General features: G+C 37.2%; 1 protein-coding gene across 1 annotated transcript; it reads left to right on the top strand.

The window, feature by feature from the left end:
- Positions 1-207: 207 nt before the first annotated feature.
- Positions 208-18,249, top strand: dpysl5a (dihydropyrimidinase like 5a). The gene is made up of 13 exons (XM_084096565.1): positions 208-359; positions 2,639-2,907; positions 7,898-8,056; positions 8,195-8,374; positions 8,588-8,656; positions 8,845-8,889; positions 9,571-9,646; positions 9,778-9,934; positions 10,017-10,158; positions 11,839-11,981; positions 12,114-12,321; positions 12,402-12,570; positions 16,659-18,249. Exons 2-13 carry the CDS (start codon positions 2,647-2,649, stop codon positions 16,742-16,744), a joined length of 1,695 nt encoding a protein of 564 aa, XP_083952691.1. The 5' UTR covers positions 208-359; positions 2,639-2,646; the 3' UTR covers positions 16,745-18,249.
- Positions 18,250-19,080: the final 831 nt, after the last annotated feature.

The following is a 19,080-nucleotide window of genomic DNA, read 5'->3' as shown; positions in this document are numbered from 1 at the left end:
GTATTAACATAAAACAGCCAATACAATACTTAATAGTCTGGTTTGCATGGTTGCCACATTGGCATAATGATCCAGTTCCATCCCCTATAAATCTGTATAAATGGTACGTACCACTCGCGACAGGACACGCCTATATTGCAACGCCATTGGCCGCTGCTGAGGCCATAGCCGTGTATCTCGCCTGTGATTGGTCAACGCCCGGCTCTCACTGTCTGGATGCTGCTGCAAGCGTACGGTTTACCTTACCGGGCTGGACCAACCGAAGCATCTGCCTATGTGTCTGCCTGCCCGTCTAACAGGCTTTATTGTTCCCCGGCGCTGAAAGTGAAGGAAAATCTCTTTTTAAGGATATAAAGGAAGTAAGTGCACTAAGCTATTTTCCATTTATTTGTAAGCTATTTTAAGAAATTCCTCACTGACTAGCACAGTGATATATTGCTCGACTCGGAATCGTGTAATTTTGTGGTATGGAAAGAATTCCCCAGTCTTGTGTCTCGTGTAATGTCTTATATCATTCCTAATGTGAGTTGTTAATGGTTTAATTATCGATTGAACGATGCATACAAATCTAGTCGATCAACGTGAATGTCGTGTGTCCATAAACAGCGCGAGCCCACCAGCAATAAACACTCATAAGCGCGAGCTCACACCCGATATCTGATATTTCCGTTATGAAGCCGTTTTAATATCCTTCATATTGCCATTCCATGGTACCTTGAGTTGAGACATATTGAGTATGTTGTGTGGAGTAAGGGCTTGGTCGCCCCTTTGTGTGACACCCTCGACAAGGTCCAAATGGGATGAGTCTACATCATCACCATCATCATCAGCTTCTAAATGAAGCCTCGTGCATCCAATCTACTTATCAGAAGACATTATCGATGCACTGCATTGCACGAATATGCATGTGCACATGTTCATAAAATACATCTTGTCCTCATGTTTACACTTCACGTGACTTTGCATGCTTCTCTGAAATACAAAGTATTTTCCCACTGGATCTAACAGACATTTTCACTGTATTTTTTCCTTTTATGTGGTATTTTTCATTCTGTTTGCTTGTTGTTTTATTTGTATTCCATTCCATTAATTTTTCACATTAATTTTTACATGTATTCCATTCCATTCATTTCTTCTTTTTCCCAATACCACAATGAAAAATATAATATATAAAAAATATTTAAATAATGCCACTGATTATTTATGCTCTAATGGTTCAAATCACACTAAATGTCCAGCCCGATCCATTTTATTGATTGAAAGTTACTTCCACAAGACAGATCAGAAGTTTTCATCTACTTCATATTACCCAGAAGAGTGCCATCTGGATCTCATGCAATATGGCACGGTTCAAAAGTGGGTCATTCCTGAGGAAGGCCTCCATGAGTCATGGCGAAAGAACAAATGCTCCAATAATTTTTCTTCGGGCTGTGCTGTGAGGACAGGACAGATGTAGCTCATGCACCGCACTGTTTCTTTTTATAGTAGGATGTCTGAGGACACACCCTTATTCTCCAGCTCCATAGTAGCCCCTCCTCGCACACACACATACACACGCCATTCACCATCAGGGGCTCAGAACAGAGGGTGGAGGGGAACCCTGGGCAGCGCCATGCTGTGAATATGCCGCACCCACCTGCCCCCGACTCGCTTTGCAGCATAGACTCGCATGCATGCTTTCACTTGGGATTAGATCATAAGAAAGTGCCGTGCTGCAGGGAATGTGCTTCAACAGCTGCTAGCCTACATACATTTCCTGCTAACAATCCCACATCCCTGGGCATGCAACGCTGGAAAATCTGGGTCACAATTGCTCTGATCATTTCTGAGAATTTAATATGATTTACTACACACTTATATAGTGTTTTGGGATATTGAGGTTTTGTTGATTCAACATTTCTGGAAAGTTGCTGCAGCGCTGAAATTGCTTTAATATGTCATGAATAATTAATATGTTCACATGTAATTAACATGTTAAGAGCTGGAGTCGATAATGTGACTACTCATGCCAAGCTGACTATAATCACACATGTTGGTGTCAGTTCACTCGCTTAAGTGAGATTCTAGAATGGCGTAATGGTTTGTAACCTCTTTAACCTAATGTTGTGGAACATTTGGGCTATGCAATGCATGATTGATCCTGTTTGGACGTCAAGTAAGGATACAGTTGGTTTCCATAGCTCAAACGTGGAAAAATAGATTAGTGCAAGGTCTTCGTTGAGTCATGCGATGTTATTCCAAAAGTATAGGGCCTATATTAAACAGGGTTCCCACTTCCCATCATATGAAAGTAAAGTAGTGTAGTGTGTATATCCAAAAGTTTGGGGTCGGTAAGATTTTTTAATGTTTTTGAAAGAAGTCTCTTTGATCAAAAATATAGTAAAAACAGTAATACTATTACAATTCAAAATAATTGTTTTCTGTTTTAATGTGTTTTGAAATGTAATTTATTTGTGTGATTCCAGTCTTCAGTATCATGTGATCCTTCAGAAATCATTCTAATATGCTGATTTGGTGCTCAAGAAACATGATCAATGTTGAAAACGGTTGTGCTGCTTAATGGTCAAAAGCTGTGGAGACTCTATATAAAGTAGAGTTATATAATACACATCAACACTCTGTTCTTTGATTATTTTAGGTTGAACCATGTCTTCCAGCTCAGCAACGGTGCGCATCCTCATAAAGGGAGGTAAAGTGGTGAACGATGACTTCACACAAGAAGCAGATGTGTACATCGAGAATGGGATTATCCAGCAGGTGGGAAAGGAGCTGATGATCCCCGGTGGAGCCAAGATTATAGATGCCACAGGAAAGCTGGTGCTTCCGGGTGGCATTGACACCAGTGTTCACCTGAACGAGAGCTTCATGAACGCCTGTACAGTGGATGACTTCTACAGCGGCACCAAGGTATTACCAACTGACTATTAAAGTCAGGATGAACTCAAATTTGACATATGTTCATAATACATGTTGTTGGTTTTATTGGGAATTATTTATAAGTGCATGTCATACCAAAGAAAAAAATAATAATAATCTTGCTCCACCTCTAAACAACATCATCAAGACCTCAGTGTTTTCACAATCCATTCAATTCCAAGTCCCACCCTACTTTGGTTTCTCTTAAATATCCTGTTTCACTTGGAAATATGTGACATTATAGAAGCAAAATACTGATTTATATTGCTTATGCTGTGGTTAAGAATATTGTGATTCCCCACTAAAATAAAATAATATCTCAGCATTATTTCATTATTTTAAATAAGCATTCAGTTTTATACAGTTTTAAAGTAATTTATCTAGACACCAGCTCCCTATTTCTGTGCTATATCTGTGGCCTAGCAGTTAGTACATGCTCTAAGTGCCATGGTGCTCATGTGGGTAACGTAGGTTTGAATCGGGCTTGCACCAAAATCATTTTATCATCACTAAAAACGGTCAAAATTTGCTTTGTATTGTTTGCTAGATATTGTGGGAATTTGTGGCCATAAATTAAGAATTTGTAATCGATAATTTATGGCCACATTTTATTAATTTGTTACCTAATTTTAATTCAGTTGCATCATGGCTACGATTTACATAAAGTAAGGGAGAAAATTAATACATTTTTGGAACAAATTCTTAATTCATGGCCAGTTTACGTTGTTTTTTCCCCCTGCATGTCATGTGCGGGACACCGTACATTGGGTTTTATTTTTTTCATACATTAGTTCAATCTAATATAAAGAAACGCAGGTTATTGAAATGGCTTCAGGCTTTGTTGTTTTGTCACTTCTAAGATTAAATAACATGTGGTTCCAATTGGGACATATAGAGAAAAAGCAAAAGAAGCAAAATATAGATTTTTGGACTTTGGACCCCCCACACGTTGAGTGGCCCCCACCATCTGCCAGGGGCCTTTTATCTCACAACAACTCAATAAGTTCTTCTCAAAAGTGACTTGTATGGAAGAACTGTCTTTTTTTTAAAAATTGTAAAATGTTTTAAATATTGTTTTGATTTTCCTTTCATTGTATGATGTATTTTAGCAGTATGAGTTTTATTTTTATTTTAGATAAGTGATTTCATACAATGTGTGACGTAACATCCATTTAAGGTCACATTCATTTGTTCATATTTTATAAATACTTCAAAAGCAGAGATGTGCTCGCTTCAGCTGCCCTGCCTAAATAAATCCCATGGGTCACTTAGCAGACACTGAGATGCAAGAGTGAGCATTGAACACTCACAGTCTGCCTCCATCAACCGCAAGGCACGATTCACCATCACAAATACATACACGCTCTTATTCAGAGAGTGCTGCAGGCTCTGAGATGACAAATAAAGAGTTGTTATCGGCACTGTTATTGTTAGCCTTGGCAACACAAGTGGCATTCTCTTCCCCCTCCCCCCCGCTTACCGCTATAAGACTCGCCAGGCGCAGAGACAAATGGAGATCAGATTCTGTTTCCATAGAGACTGGAGCACTGCTGCAAAGACTGCTGCAAAAGCCTTTCACTCGTGCCATTGTGCTAGAAAACAATGGTGCACAAATACACGCCCCTTCAGTGGATCTGGCTGCCCGGCATGTGTCAGCTTAGAGATGCTTGTAAAGAGGACCATTTTTGTGGTTGAATTACTATTTATCATTGTTTTCTTGTACTGAGAAACAGCTTTCTACTAATTGTGGATTTCCCTGTAAAATATTAGGGTCAGACATATAAAGTGGGATATTAATTGGTGGCATTTGCTAAGGCATTATGAGCAATTAATATGATTATTTTAGAACCCACACTGTCTTTGTTACAGACATAACAAGGTCTTTTAACAATAATTGTATTAACCAATAATTATAACAATTATTATAATTAAGCATAATGCATAATTGCATTATGAGCAATTAATGTTATTATTTTAGAACCCACACTGTAATTCCCTACCAACAATCAGAGCCATCACAGCAACCACCAGAACACGATAGTAATGCCCTTAATGCCCTAGAAACCATCCAAACACCCTAGCAGCAATCAGATCTTCCTAGCAACCACCATAACAGCCTAACAAACAGCCTTGCAATGCCCTGGCAACCACCAGAAGACCCTAGCAACACCCTAGCAACAATCAGAGCATCCCAGCAGCCACCAGAACACCCTAATAAAGTTCATAATGCCCTAGAAACCACTAGAACCATAGATATCATATATAAACGCTAGATGTCTTATGGCGCAGTCACTTCCGGCATCACCGTTCGGCCATCTTATGTCAGTGCTCTGTGCATTAAGGTGAGTGATCAGCATGCACACAAATCCTCATATCTCGCTGAAATATTGACGGATTTACAAACGGTTTGGTTTCTTACAAACGTTATTAACGTGGCTATAATTCCGAATGCTTGAACATGTATGTTATAATTTTTCATATGTATGCAGTGTATGTATGTAGTGTCATAACTACATCTCTGACGTTTATAACAAACCAAACCGTTTGAAAATCGGTAGAAAATTGGGCAAGTTATGGTTATTTAAAAGTATTTGCACCATTAAACGAGTGAGCGAGCACACTGCCGCGAGATGGCCGCCACGTGCGGACGTCGACCTCCATTGGCCAGCAGCGCGCACGAGACATCTAGCCTTTATATATGATATCTATGACTAGAACACCCTACTGTAGCAACAGTAGCATCCCAGCAACCACCAGAACACAGTAAAAGCAGCCTAACAATTCCCTAGCAACCTCTAGCAAAGACCTAGAAACAACCAGTACATCCTAACAACTAGAAGAATAGCCTAGCAATTGCCCATCTATCACCACATCACCCTAGCAATACCTTAACAACAGCCTAGCAATTTAACTGCAACAATCAGAGCAACCCAGAACACACTAGTAATGTCTATAATGTCCTAGAAACAACCAGAGCACACTAACAACAATCACAACATCCTAGCAACTACTAGAATAGCCTAGCAATTGCCGTTTTTGCAGTTGAAAAAAAAGCAACTCCGAGCGAAAAAAGCGCCCGACATCATCGCGTTTTTTTCCAATCGAATGAATGGAGAGGCGGGCCTTCCGTTGTAGTGATGAAAGCTTCTGTTGCTTTGAACGCCCGGAGAGTGCGATGATGGAGGATAAACTGTTGGTGCTCTCGCAGGTTACCAGGAGCTTAACGACTTCACGAACCGTAACTACCACAATGTTAACGGAAAATATATAAAGTTAATAAAAGTCTGATTTGACATTTACTTGACTGACAGATCAGCTGTTTTGGTGGTTGCCTAGCAACATAAAAAACGCAGCGCAGTGCAGTGCTCGTTCTTTGTGATCGGGCAGTGCTGTGCGCCTCGCGTTTTCGAACCTGAAAAACGCGTTAGGTGTGAACGGGGCCTAAATCAGTATAAGAATTCACCTGCAATAATCAGAGCATCATAGCAACCACCAACATTAAACAGATTAGCAGTTCCATAGCAACTACTGGATCACCCTAGCAATGACCTAAAAACAATCAGAACATCCTAGAAACCACCAAAACAATGACCTATCAATCACTAAAACATCCTAGCAACACTCTAGCAACCACCCACAACACCCTACCAATGCTTTAGTAATGACCAGAACATTCTTTAAATGCTTAGCAATCTCCCGTAGCAACCAGCAGAACACCTTAAATCAGCCAAATTAGCAATTAAGGCGAGATACGGCAGGCAAAAACATCGTTTTTTTTTTACTGGTCAATTTTCAAATCTTCTTTCAGACTTGTGGTGAAAAAAAGTCCGAGATACACATTTAGGTCTGTAGATTTCTCATAAATTCAACAAAAGTTGGCGTTCTTAATCAACAGGCTGCTCCGTGATCTCTGCCGGCACCCTGTTATCACATGCACCGTTAGGAAGCACTCTCTCTCTCGTACAATCCTGTCAGATCCAAATATGGTAATTTCCTTTTTATCAGCAACCAATCTTGAAAGTAAAAGGGCTGAATGCGCAATCTCATTGGCTGGTGATAAATCTTTAAAGCCCGTTTTCTCAAAATGACTTTTCTCTCAAACTCCAAGTCCGAAATCTCCACTTCAGTAGCACCTATATACACCAAACTTTCCAGTCTTGTACCTAGTTATATTATGAAGACATTTACAGAGGGATTTGTAAATATATTATTCCTAGCCTGATTTATATAACATTTTATTCCAAAAAACATGCCAAAAATCATTTTTTTAAGGCTATTGACAGTATTTTCTGATTTACAGGATAACAAAAGTAGATATCCATAAATCCCTCTGTATTTTTTTCCCCATCTAATATGTGAACACAATGAAAAAATAATTTTTAACCTGGCTTTATCCAATACTCAGATTTCGTTTTTTAAAATATATGCAAATTAGTGCGTATTTAATTAGATATGGCCTAATTTGCATATTTAAACATTAAATTACAGAAAATTTGTAATACATTTTTTTCTCATCTTAATGTAGGTAATCAACTGGGAAAGTTTCATGGTGATATCTGCTAGTTAAATTTTTTACCCTATTCACCTGTAGTGTCTCGCCTTAACAGATTAGCAATTCCTTAGCAACAACTGGATCACCATAGAAATGACCTAGAAACAATCAGAACATCCTAGTAACCACCAAAACACCCTAGCAATGACCTAGCAACACTCTAGCAACCACCTAGAAAACCCTAGCAATGCCATAATAATAAACAGAACATCCTAGAAATGCCTAACAACCACCCAGAACAGACAAGAGACCATTCAGAATACAGTTCTCAAATACAAGTGTAATTTAACCTTGATTAATGTTTTATGTAACAATTCATTTCATGCAAAGCTTTTGTGAACATGTACAGTATTATGTTATGTTGTCACCGGCCCATTAAACCAAGTGATTGGTATTGAAGCTGCCAGTCTGTTGTTTGTTTATTTCCAGGCTGCTCTGGCTGGAGGCACCACTATGGTGATTGGTCACGTGCTGCCAGAGAAGAATGAATCATTGGTTGATGCTTATGAACAGTGTCGCTCTCACGCTGATGCCAAGGCCTGCTGTGACTACGCTCTTCATGTTGGAGTGACCTGGTGGGGACCAAAGGTACAGAGTCTGTTTTTGCTGAGTTTGAAACTTTGTATAACGACAGGAACAGGAAAAATGTGCTAAGATTTCAATTGAATTTAGTCCTAATATAACTTTCGTCTTCATTTTGAGACTGATGTCCCTTTTGCATCACAGGTTAGGGCTCAAATGGAGACGCTGGTGCGGGACAAGGGGGTGAACTCCTTTCAGATGTTCATGGCGTATAAGGACGTGTACATGCTGAGGGACAGCGAGCTGTTCCAGGCCCTGCAGAACTGTAAAGACATCGGTGCTGTGGCCCGTGTCCATGCGGAGAATGGAGAGCTGGTTGCTGAGGTATGTACCATAGAAATAAGTTCTGCTCCATAACCCAGTGAGTTGTACATAGGCAGCAACATCACATGATGCCAGAAATATCACTCATAATAATCATTGCACAATGCTGTTAAAGTGACTTAAAATGCTGTCTAGGTAAGATCATGGTCTTCTCCCTGCATAGTCGTGATATATCATGTTAACTCATGTTTTTATTGTATTTATTCACATTAGGGTGCCAGAGAAGCGTTGGATCTAGGCATTAGTGGACCGGAGGGCATTGAGATAAGCAGACCTGAGGAGGTAAAATAAACATTCAAATCCTGTAACCGTGAAATGGTTTCCTTTAAGAAATTAGTCACGCTGCCTCTTTCTCTCCAGCTCCTTGTCTTTCCCGTCTCCATATTGCATTTCCATGGATTATTAATACTTTCAAGCGTCTGTTTATCATTAGGTTTCACTGGTGACATTTGTGTTTTCTCCATGTACAGCTGGAAGCAGAGGCCGTCCACCGAGCCATCACCATCGCTAACAGAGTGAGTATGATGTACTTGAGTGTTGATCTATTCAAAATGATGTTGAAATTATTAACATTAAGCTTTTTTAATTAATTTCACCATTCAAAAGTTTGGGATTAGACAGTAAAGTAATTTATAATGTTCTATTTTCTGCTGTTCTTTTGAACTTTCTATTCATCAAAGAATCCTGAAAAAATGTTTCATGGTTTCAACAAAAAAATTAAGCAGCACGACAGTTTTCAACAGTTATGATACTTGAGCACCAAATCACCAAACCATTTGATTTCTGAAGGATCATGTGACACTGAAGACTGGAGTAATGATGCTGAAAATTCAGCTTTGCCATTATAGGAATAAATTACATTTTAAAATATATTCAAGTAAAAAAAAAACAGTCATTTTAAATTGTAATAATATTTCACAATATTACAGTTTTTTTCTGTATTTTTGATCAGCTTTGATGACTCCTTTCAAAAACATTCATCAATCTTACTGACCCTAAATTTGTTATTTCACAGCTAAAGCATACATGTATGTACATACAGTAAATTGTACATGCAGTGTTAAACAGAATGTCTGGATGGCAGCGCGATTGACCCAGCATTACTCAGCGACAAAACATACAGTTGAGTTACAGATGAATTGTTTTAAGATCTATAAATGTGTTCATAATCAATGTTTCTGTTTTTTGTCTCATAGGCCCATTGTCCCATATATCTTGTGAATGTGTCCAGCATGTCAGCAGGGGATGTTTTAGCATCGGCTAAAATGCAGGGTAAGAGCCGGGCAATGATGCTTAGTGCATCTTACTCACAAACCTTTATTTGAACTTCTATACAACACCTGAATCTTCATAAGTGAATGACATATGGTGACTCTGAAAACTGATATGTGAATGGCCGGCAGGGAAAGTGGTGCACGGAGAGACCACCACTGCTCACGCTGTCTTAAATGGGATGCAGTACTACCACCAGGACTGGGCCCATGCTGCTGCTTTCGTCACTGTGCCACCGCTCAGACTTGACCCCAACACACCCAATTACTTGCTCAGCCTTCTGGGAAAGTAAGCGGATTCACTAATTGAGTAGCTTCATTTAGTCATATACCCATGCAGTCACATAAAAAGTCTTTTCGCTGTGATGTAGTGACACTCTGAACGTCTTGACATCGGACCACCGACCCTTCACCACTAAACAGAAGGCGATGGGCAAAGACGACTTCACTAAAATCCCTCACGGCGTTCCCGGGGTGCAGGACCGCATGAGCGTTATGTGGGAGCGGGGAGTGGTAGGTTTCATTTCAAGACGGAAGCTACGCTGCTGACTAGCGTTGTTACAATACCAACATTTCTGTGGCCAGTGCTTGTGAAATTTGATTATTTTAATTCTAGTTTTGATGCTGCAACTAAAATAGAATTTCCATTAATGACCTCCATTTGTTTGCATAAATATAAACAAATTAACATCAACCAATGCCTGGTTGCATAATCGGACTAGTATAAGACTAGTATTACAAGTTAGTCATCCACACAGGTGTATTTATCGAGACAGGTCTCGATCACGCGGTAATTATTAAACAGTGCTGTGGCATCCAGGGAGAAGCGCTTGAATTTGGCACAGAATTCTCTGTTACAAAACCCACGTCTCTGACATTCTTAACAATACTAATGTGGAAAACAGGAGAAACATTGTGCCACAACGATCCAGCTAGAAGGCTTTGCAATCCATAAATCACCAACATTTACCATGGATTTACTATAGTAACACTAACTGTAACCATGGTATTGTGGCGAAATGTGGTATATTCGTATTGGATGTTATTATAATAATATAGTCATGTATAATATATTACAATGTATTACAGGAATAATGGAATATTACAGTAATATGTGTTTAGGCTACTGATTTTCATAACAAATACTCTAGTTTTATAACTAAACTTTATAACTTTTTATAGTCAAATTGATGAGCCATGCATGGTTTTACTTGTGGTTACCATGGTCTACTAATGCATGATATATGGAAGAACAATGGTGAATTTTAATGATCAAAGTAAAGTAAAAAATCAAGGGCAGTAACATTACATTTTTTATAACTAAACGTTATTCATATCAAAGAGTAATTAATAATTGAATGGTTAAATGTTTAATACATTTTGATTAAAAATTAATTTATGAAAAATTTATAATTAAGTGAACTATTATTTATCTTACGAAGTGACTGTTCGTTAAAGTTGACTGAGAATTATCATAAACCCCTTCCTTAATGGTTGTGGGCAATATTAGTCAAAAATGTATGCATGAATGAATACTTTGGAAATAGTACACCACGATGTGCCATTTCTATAACACTTGAACTAATGGGATAGTACGGATCGTATGCACATTAAGAGACAACCTAGGATTCTTGAAATCGGTCTTAAATGAGGCAGATAAAGTGGGTGAAAGTTATGTAACAATTAATATTCATGATATTCAGTAATATTCACACTTAGTATGCTGGAAGTGTAGCTCATGAATATTAGTTACTGCACATTATGTGACTTTCTGTGATGGCAAAGCTGAATTTTCAGCATCATTACTCCAGTCTTCAGTTTCACATGATCCTTCAGAAATCATTCTAATATGCTCAAGTAAGAACAGCATTTATTTAAAATATGAATCTTTTGTAATATAAATTTAATTTAATCAATTTAATGCATCCTTACTGTATTGATTTCTTTAAAAAAAACTTTTTTGATGTAAAAAAAGACGTTTGAACGATAGTGTATACAAATAATCTATAAATTATATAACAATATTATATATATATAGATATAAAAATAAAATAATTAATATTATAGACAGTTATGTTGCTGTACAAACCACAAAAAAGACAAAAAAATCATGGAGGAGACAGAAAATGACGGATGCATCAAAGTTTAAAATAAACCTTTTTTTTAAGCCCATTCTGTCTTCTTTCTTAATAGGTTGGAGGCAAGATGGATGAGAACCGTTTTGTTGCTGTCACAAGCTCCAATGCTGCAAAGATCTACAACCTTTACCCTAGGAAGGGCAGGATCATCCCTGGAGCTGATGCGGATGTGGTAGTCTGGGACCCTGAATCAACAAGGTATGCAGAATTATGGATTGAATTCAAATCAGCTGAGAATCCAATAACATTTAATTCACCATTCTATATCATATCGCATTCATTGTAAAATGAAAGTCCACTTATTTCTTACATGGTTTTGTCTGTCTGTAGGACCATCTCTGTGACCACTCAGTGTCAGGGCGGTGATGTAAATCTGTACGAGAACCTACGCTGTCACGGCGTCCCCCTGGTGACCATCAGCCGTGGTCGCGTGGTCTATGAAAATGGCATCTTCACTTGTGCTGAGGGCTCAGGAAAGTTCTACCCTCTCCGAACCTTTCCTGACTACCTGTACAAGAAAATGGTGCAGCGGGAGAAGGTACTCAAAACACAGTCATGTTTTTATGACAGTGTATCGCAGTGCCTCGACTGAGTTTGTTTGTGACCCTCTACCCTCAGTGTCAAGCACTCAAGGGGGTGGAGCGCACCCCGTACACTGGAGATGTGGCGGCAGTGCAAAATTCCGGGAAGAAGGAACTGGGCCCTGCAGACGGGGACATGAATCCACGACCCTGCACGCGCCACGGGGGAATGAGAGACCTACATGAGTCCAGCTTTAGTTTTTCTGGTACAGTAGTCTGCATAAACCATACTGAAGACTGTAGATGTAAATCTCTCAAAGAAATATCATACTTGACACCAAAGTTAGTAAATTGCATAAAGCCTATTTTTAATTTGTATGACATTTTTGGCAGAAAATTTGAACTTTTTTTTTGTTTTGTTTTTTGCTTTTGGCACTTGCTATGTGATCACACACACACACACACACACACACACAAAAAAAAATCATGGACATGATTCGAAAAGATTAAATGGTCCTGAAAAAAATAGTCACTTGTACTCCTCACAGTCAAAAATGACAGCATTGGAAACAGACGGGAAACAAATTTCATCTAGTGGAAACGTTTGGTACTGCGCTCAAACAATCTTACTGAAAGCTCATTTTTGGAGATATCAACCTCAAATTTGGAACAGAACTTGTTTAGATTTATGGCTTTGATTTTCTCGCAGTTTTAGAGTAAAATAAAACCTCATGTCCACATGTATTATTGAATAGACTTAAACATTGAATATGCATATGCCAGGGTTCGTACAGTCATGAAAAACCTGGAAAAGTCATGGAATTTTAAAATGGCAATTTCCAGGCCTGGAAAAGTTTTGGAAAATGAATAAACTCAGAAAGTTTTGGAAAAGTCATGGAAATTTGTTTTTCAAAATATCCGTGTACTTGAATTTGTTTAATTAATAATATTGGTGAAACAAATTGCAATACTTTTTTCGTTAGGGTGATCAGTCGAATCACGTGACTCACTTGCGGCGGATTTTGATTGTAGGTGGGCCTCCAGAAAACTAGATGGGCCAAAAGAAATGGGTTCCCCTTTCATGTCCGTTTCAGCGCTTTTCTGCGGCACTGAGGACAGCGACTAAGTAGCCATACCTGTGTGGCTCTTGTGTCGCTGTCCTCAGCTCAGTGCTTCAAATGAAAATAAGCTGCTTTGCGTTTTCATATATGCTATATAGCTACCGTCTGTATGCGCCTTTCCATTACAGATTTGAGCAAAACTTTTTTTTTCCTCCTAAATATCGCTAAATAACTATTGCAAAATGACGGCGTTTCCATTAACCCATTTTATTTTCCGTGTTCGCATTTATGAGGAAAAAACAAAGTTACATGACATTCCATTATGGTAATGAGTGCTCTGAAAGCGGCACTAAAAGACTTTAAAACTTACACAGAGACCTCAAACAGAAAGCACAAAGCCTTTCTAAACGAATTTCGTTTTGTATTAATTGTATCTTGATTTTAAAATATGTTTCATTAACCAATTGCTTAATAAATAAATAAAAAGTAAATAGCAGAAAATAGATAATCACGACACAGAGGCGCAGGAGTGAACTCAGCGTAAAAGGTAGCCTACTCGCCTCACAGACCTAAACAAAACTGAAATAGGCCTATATCTATTATCTACAGAAATCTCTACTTTTAAACAGAACCATTCAAAACAAAATAAAACGATGTAGCCTAATCAGGGTCCGAAATTAACACCCGCCAAGCGCCAAATGCGGGTGGATTTTCCGTTTGGCGAGTATATCTCAAAAGGCTATCCGCCACAGTGGCTGGTGAATGTTTATACCAAAATAATAAAATTGTCAGCGCGCACGCGCTCTTCTGCCTCTTAAGAACGAGCAGAGAGAGAGCGAGTGAGCGAGCGAGCCCCGTCCGCGCGCGCGCACTCACTATTCAGAGCGGACAAGCGTCAAGCTTCCCTGTACTTTTTGACAAGCGTTCTTGACAGGGCGGCCAGAGCTTCTTTGCAGCTCAAGTCGGCGGCGGTGTGTACGTACAGTTAACGTTCTATCTGTTGACGGCGCTGAGAAAAAAAGGATATGTGAAGCTCCCGCCACTGGAAGAAGCGGTCGCCGCCCATTTGTGTCCTGCTCATCAAAGCCGTGCAGAGCGTCTTCAGCACTCGCGGATCGTGCATACTCTGCCGCTGGCCAGGCTGCTTCTGCTTTACACACCATGGCCGTTCTTTTCTCGATAAAATTAGTTTTCTCATAGCGTTTGCAACGCAATACTCGTTCCCTTATCTCTCAGGGAACCGAAGTTACGTAAGTAACTTAACCGAGTACGTTCTGCCTTCCCTTCCACATGAGTCAGGAAACAAAACTGACAAAAAAAAAATATATATATATATTTCACCCCAATGATAGTAATATTTCATATATTTCTCTCATTTTGATCAATATGTATATATATATATATATATATTATTAGTTTTTTTTATTATTATACATTTCAAATTTTGCTCTGGACAATTTTTTTTATGTTTGTATTCAACATAATATGCCTACCTTATTATCTCAATTAAAAGTACTGAAATGAATGTATATATGTGACCAAAAAAAAGGCTGTTTATTATTTTGGCCGGTAAAAAATATGCTTGTGGATTTTTTCATCTACCAGTCCCCGTGGCAGGTGAGCCAAAAAGTTAATTTCGGACCCTGAGCCTAATCCGTATGAAATGTGCATTTCTCTCCGGCGTGTTCACTACTAAGAAGATCGCGAGTCAGTCAACTTCGTCTTTGTAGTCGACACAGAACACACTTGTTTATTAATAAACAATTAAAATTGAGAGAGAGAATATAAGATTAGTTTGACTCATTTTGAGGACTTATAATGATCTGTTAAGATAGAACGTTCACCTAAATTCTGATTAGTCGAGAGGATTTATCCGTTTAGGCTAAAAATAGGGTCGGCGCTTCGCGGTTTGGAAAGAAATTGCATCTTGCAGTGGCCTACATTTTAAACAAGGAAATATAGCTATTTGGCATGAAACATTGATGGAGCAGTGAATAGGGACAATCTCGTTTTTTTTTTTTTTTTTTTTTTTTTAATGGCGTTTATCGTGTTTTGGAAAAGAGCTCTTCAAGCACATTTTCCATCCGCTACTAACGTTACCCGCCCGCAAGGAGTTCATTATCCACCCGCATCTCCGCACGTGAATTTTAGGAATTTATTTTGTATTAAAACATTGCTTGTTCATTTATTTTATTCAAGATATGGGGTGGTAAATTTGAACATGGATTTTTATTCTTATTTTACATGTATACACAGACGTTTTATTGAACATTATGTCATGAATATTTACCTTTAAGTCATGGAAAAGTCATAGAAAAGTCATGGAAATTTAATGGTAAAAATGTGTACGAACCCTGATATGCAATTCCGGTCAAAAAATCGTAGTATTAGTATTTAGTATTTAACACATTAGTATTTTCAACAAAAGGAAAAAGGTTTTAAGCCAGTTATTTATATATGTTGCTGCAGTGTGTCAGTAGAAAATATCAGTTTACATTTCCAAACATTCCTTTTGTCATTAAATGTAATAATCCGGTGAGATTTTTGTTATCACAAGGAGTCTGACAACAGCCAGTGTGATCTGATCTCACCATCAACACATGAAGAAAACAGAAAAAATTAAGACAGAGACTAAATCCAGAAGAACTGTGGCAACGTCTCCTACACACCTATCAGAAAAGCTACAGTACTGTGAAATGTTTTAGGTATTTGTGTAAAAATGCTGTAAAGTGAGGATGCTTTCAAAAATAATGTCATAAATTGATTTTATGTATCAGTTAACTTCTATTAACTAAATCAAATCAATGTTTGGTGTGACCACCCTTTGTGTTTTTTTGTCCAGGTACACTTGCACATAGTTTTTCAGGTAGCTTTGCAGGAAGGTTTCTTAAAGTGTCTTAGAGATGTTGCCACAGTTCTTCTGGATTTATTCTGTCTCAGTTTTTTCGTTTTTTTTCATATAAAAATTGATTTTTAAGTTCACTTTTTTTTTTTTTTAAGTTGGAAATTTCATTTGCATGCTCAAAAAGTGGTTAACCCGTAATAAATGGATTATAACTACTAAATATAATTTAGTATCATGAAATCCCCTAAAGATACAAAATATTAAATAAAAACTCAAATATTGTATGTTCACTTAATTGAAAAAGAAAAACAAATCTGCAACGTAAGCACCAGAGGGTTAAGGCCAATACAGTTTTAGTAAAAATATTTTCAATTGACAATTTCATTGACATTTTCCCCAAATGTCTTAATACTTTAATATGAAAAATGTCATTCTATATTTTTTATAGGTGCCCAAATTGATGATAATGTTCCAAAGAGAGCTTCTGCGCGGATTCTGGCTCCACCTGGTGGTCGTTCTAGTGGAATCTGGTAACATTTTGGATCAACACTTACAGAAGTCTGAAACTAAACACCTACGTTTTTTGACAACCTCATATCTGATGAACATTATTTAATTTTAATCACTTGCACCTAAACTCCAGTGTTTTTATAAATATGTGTGTACGAGGGAAAAAAACCCCTGATATATTTGTGTGGAAATTGGGAAAACAAGGTAGATGTTGGAAATGCTTGTGAGAGAGTTGGTTATACAAAGTGTTACAGGGTGTTTTGTTCTTAATATTCAGTCAAATGAATTAGTGAAGTTTGTGTTCAAATACAACACTGTTGTAGTGCTAAATAAATGACAGACCCTTTTACTAACAGTTTGTGTTACTGCATATACAGTACGTTTTACATATGTTGACGTTTGAACCATTTTAAAGATAGAAACTGGAAATTTGTTTAAGAATGGGAACATTATTACTTTGTGTAGTTGGTCATGGCTTGAAAATACAAAGCATTGTGAAGTTATTTAATATTTTACCTATTTTAATGTGTTGGCGGATGACTATACATTTACCTCAGTGTTTATCTCTTGAGTTACACTTGTGTACATTAGCATTCTGCCTCTCTACACTTACAGTACAACTCTTACAGTGACACTTTCTGACAGCAGGTACAGTTACAAAACATTTTTGCTTTGTTTTGAGGTGTTAATATTTGTTCTTACTTTTTTAAAATACTGATCATTCAAAGGCAATACAAGATATTTGATTGTTTCTGTCATGACACAGGCCACTTGTATTGCTTAAGCATTTAAAAAAGTAATTTATATGGAACATTTTTAATTTTCTTAATGTCGTTTATAAGCACACGTACCTGACCTCCTAAAATGTGAATTAAGAATAACATTGTTTACTTTGTTACGTCAAATTTAGTTGTGTAACCAATCTATAATTTTATTGATTTTTCATTTTTAACTGACCTGATTTTTTTTCTCAGTCAATTAAGTCTACATTCCCTTTTACTATTATGAGTTATTCTTCATAACAAATGGCATAATTTTGCAGTATATCTTTATGTTTATTCTAGAATTAACTGTTAGCTGAACGTAATGACAGTGTAATTCATCGGTTGTTCACTGAACGTTAACACTGTGTATTAGTGACTATTGATCTGCATGGTCCACAGTTAGCCAGAAAAAATCAGCTTCACTTCTGATCAATAAGTTCCACAACCACTAACCAACCCTAGTTAAAAGCAGACAGCTTACTGATGCATGTGTTCTTTTTGTACATGTATGTCTAACTAAGCACTTCCGTAGAGACCGTTTGAAACACAGTAACTTTAGCTGTACAACTCAGTGTTCTAGTGACACAAGCAGTAGAATGGCAAGAACATTTCTGTTGGTGCTAAATATTCATGTATTTTTTATTCTGGATTTTCAGTATGCTTTTCAATTTTTTTAATATGAGCTGTGTATGCACTACAGATTTATTACGTATTAATGTAATATGTATCTCATGAAAATGTGCAAATAAACCCCATTCAACCTCATGTCCACATGTATTATTGAATAGACTTAAACATTGAATATGCATATGCAATTACGGTCAAAAGTTTGGAAAAATTACTATTTTTAATGTTTTTGAAAGAAGTCTCTTATGCTCGTCAAGGCTGCATTTATTTGATCAAAAATGCAGAAAAACAGTAATGTGAAATATTATTACAATGTTAAATAATGGTTTTCTATTTGAATATACTTTAAAATATAATTTATTTCTGTGATGAAATATTAAGCAGCACAACTGTTTCCAACATTGATAATAAATCAGCATATTAGAATGATTTCTGAAGGATCATGTGACACTGAACACTGCAGTAATGCTGAAAATTCAGCTTTGCATCAAATAAATAAATTACATTTTAAAGTATATTCAAATAGAAAATCATTGTTTTAAATTGTAATATTTCCCAAATATTTCTGATTAAATAGATGCAGGCTTGATGAGCATAAGAGACTTCTTTCAAAAACACTAAAAATAATAATGTTTCCAAACTTTTAAATGGTACTGTAACTGTACATACGTATAATGTTTAATAAATACACTTTATACTTGCATTATTAAATAACTTTAATTCATAAGTAATTAACAAACAGTCTATAAGGCGGATACACTTTACTTTAAGGTGTCTTTGTTACACTGTAATTATACCTTTAAGTATTGAGTAATATTAAATAACTACATACACTTACTCTACTATAGTTAGGATTAAGGTTTGGTTTGGTTTAAGGTTAGTTGCATGTAATTATGCGTAATGCTGACTATGTGTATCATTATGTAGCAATGACACTGTAAGTGTAAAATAGGCTTATAGGATCCCACC

The sequence above is a fragment of the Abramis brama genome, assembly GCF_963993115.1.
Source record: "Abramis brama genome assembly, chromosome: 21".
Taxonomy (NCBI): domain Eukaryota; kingdom Metazoa; phylum Chordata; class Actinopteri; order Cypriniformes; family Leuciscidae; genus Abramis; species Abramis brama.
This window is presented reverse-complemented; position numbering and strand designations above follow the sequence as displayed.

What these genes read in the sequence shown, in the direction of transcription:
- dpysl5a (XM_084096565.1), top strand. Translation starts at nt 2,647, where the DNA reads ATGTCTTCCAGCTCAGCAACGGTGCGCATCCTCATAAAGGGAGGTAAA. An exon ending in ACTTCTACAGCGGCACCAAG is followed by an intron (nt 2,908 to 7,897) that starts GTATTACCAACT and finishes GTTTATTTCCAG; the next exon opens with GCTGCTCTGGCTGGAGGCAC. An exon ending in TTGCTCAGCCTTCTGGGAAA is followed by an intron (nt 9,935 to 10,016) that starts GTAAGCGGATTC and finishes GCTGTGATGTAG; the next exon opens with TGACACTCTGAACGTCTTGA.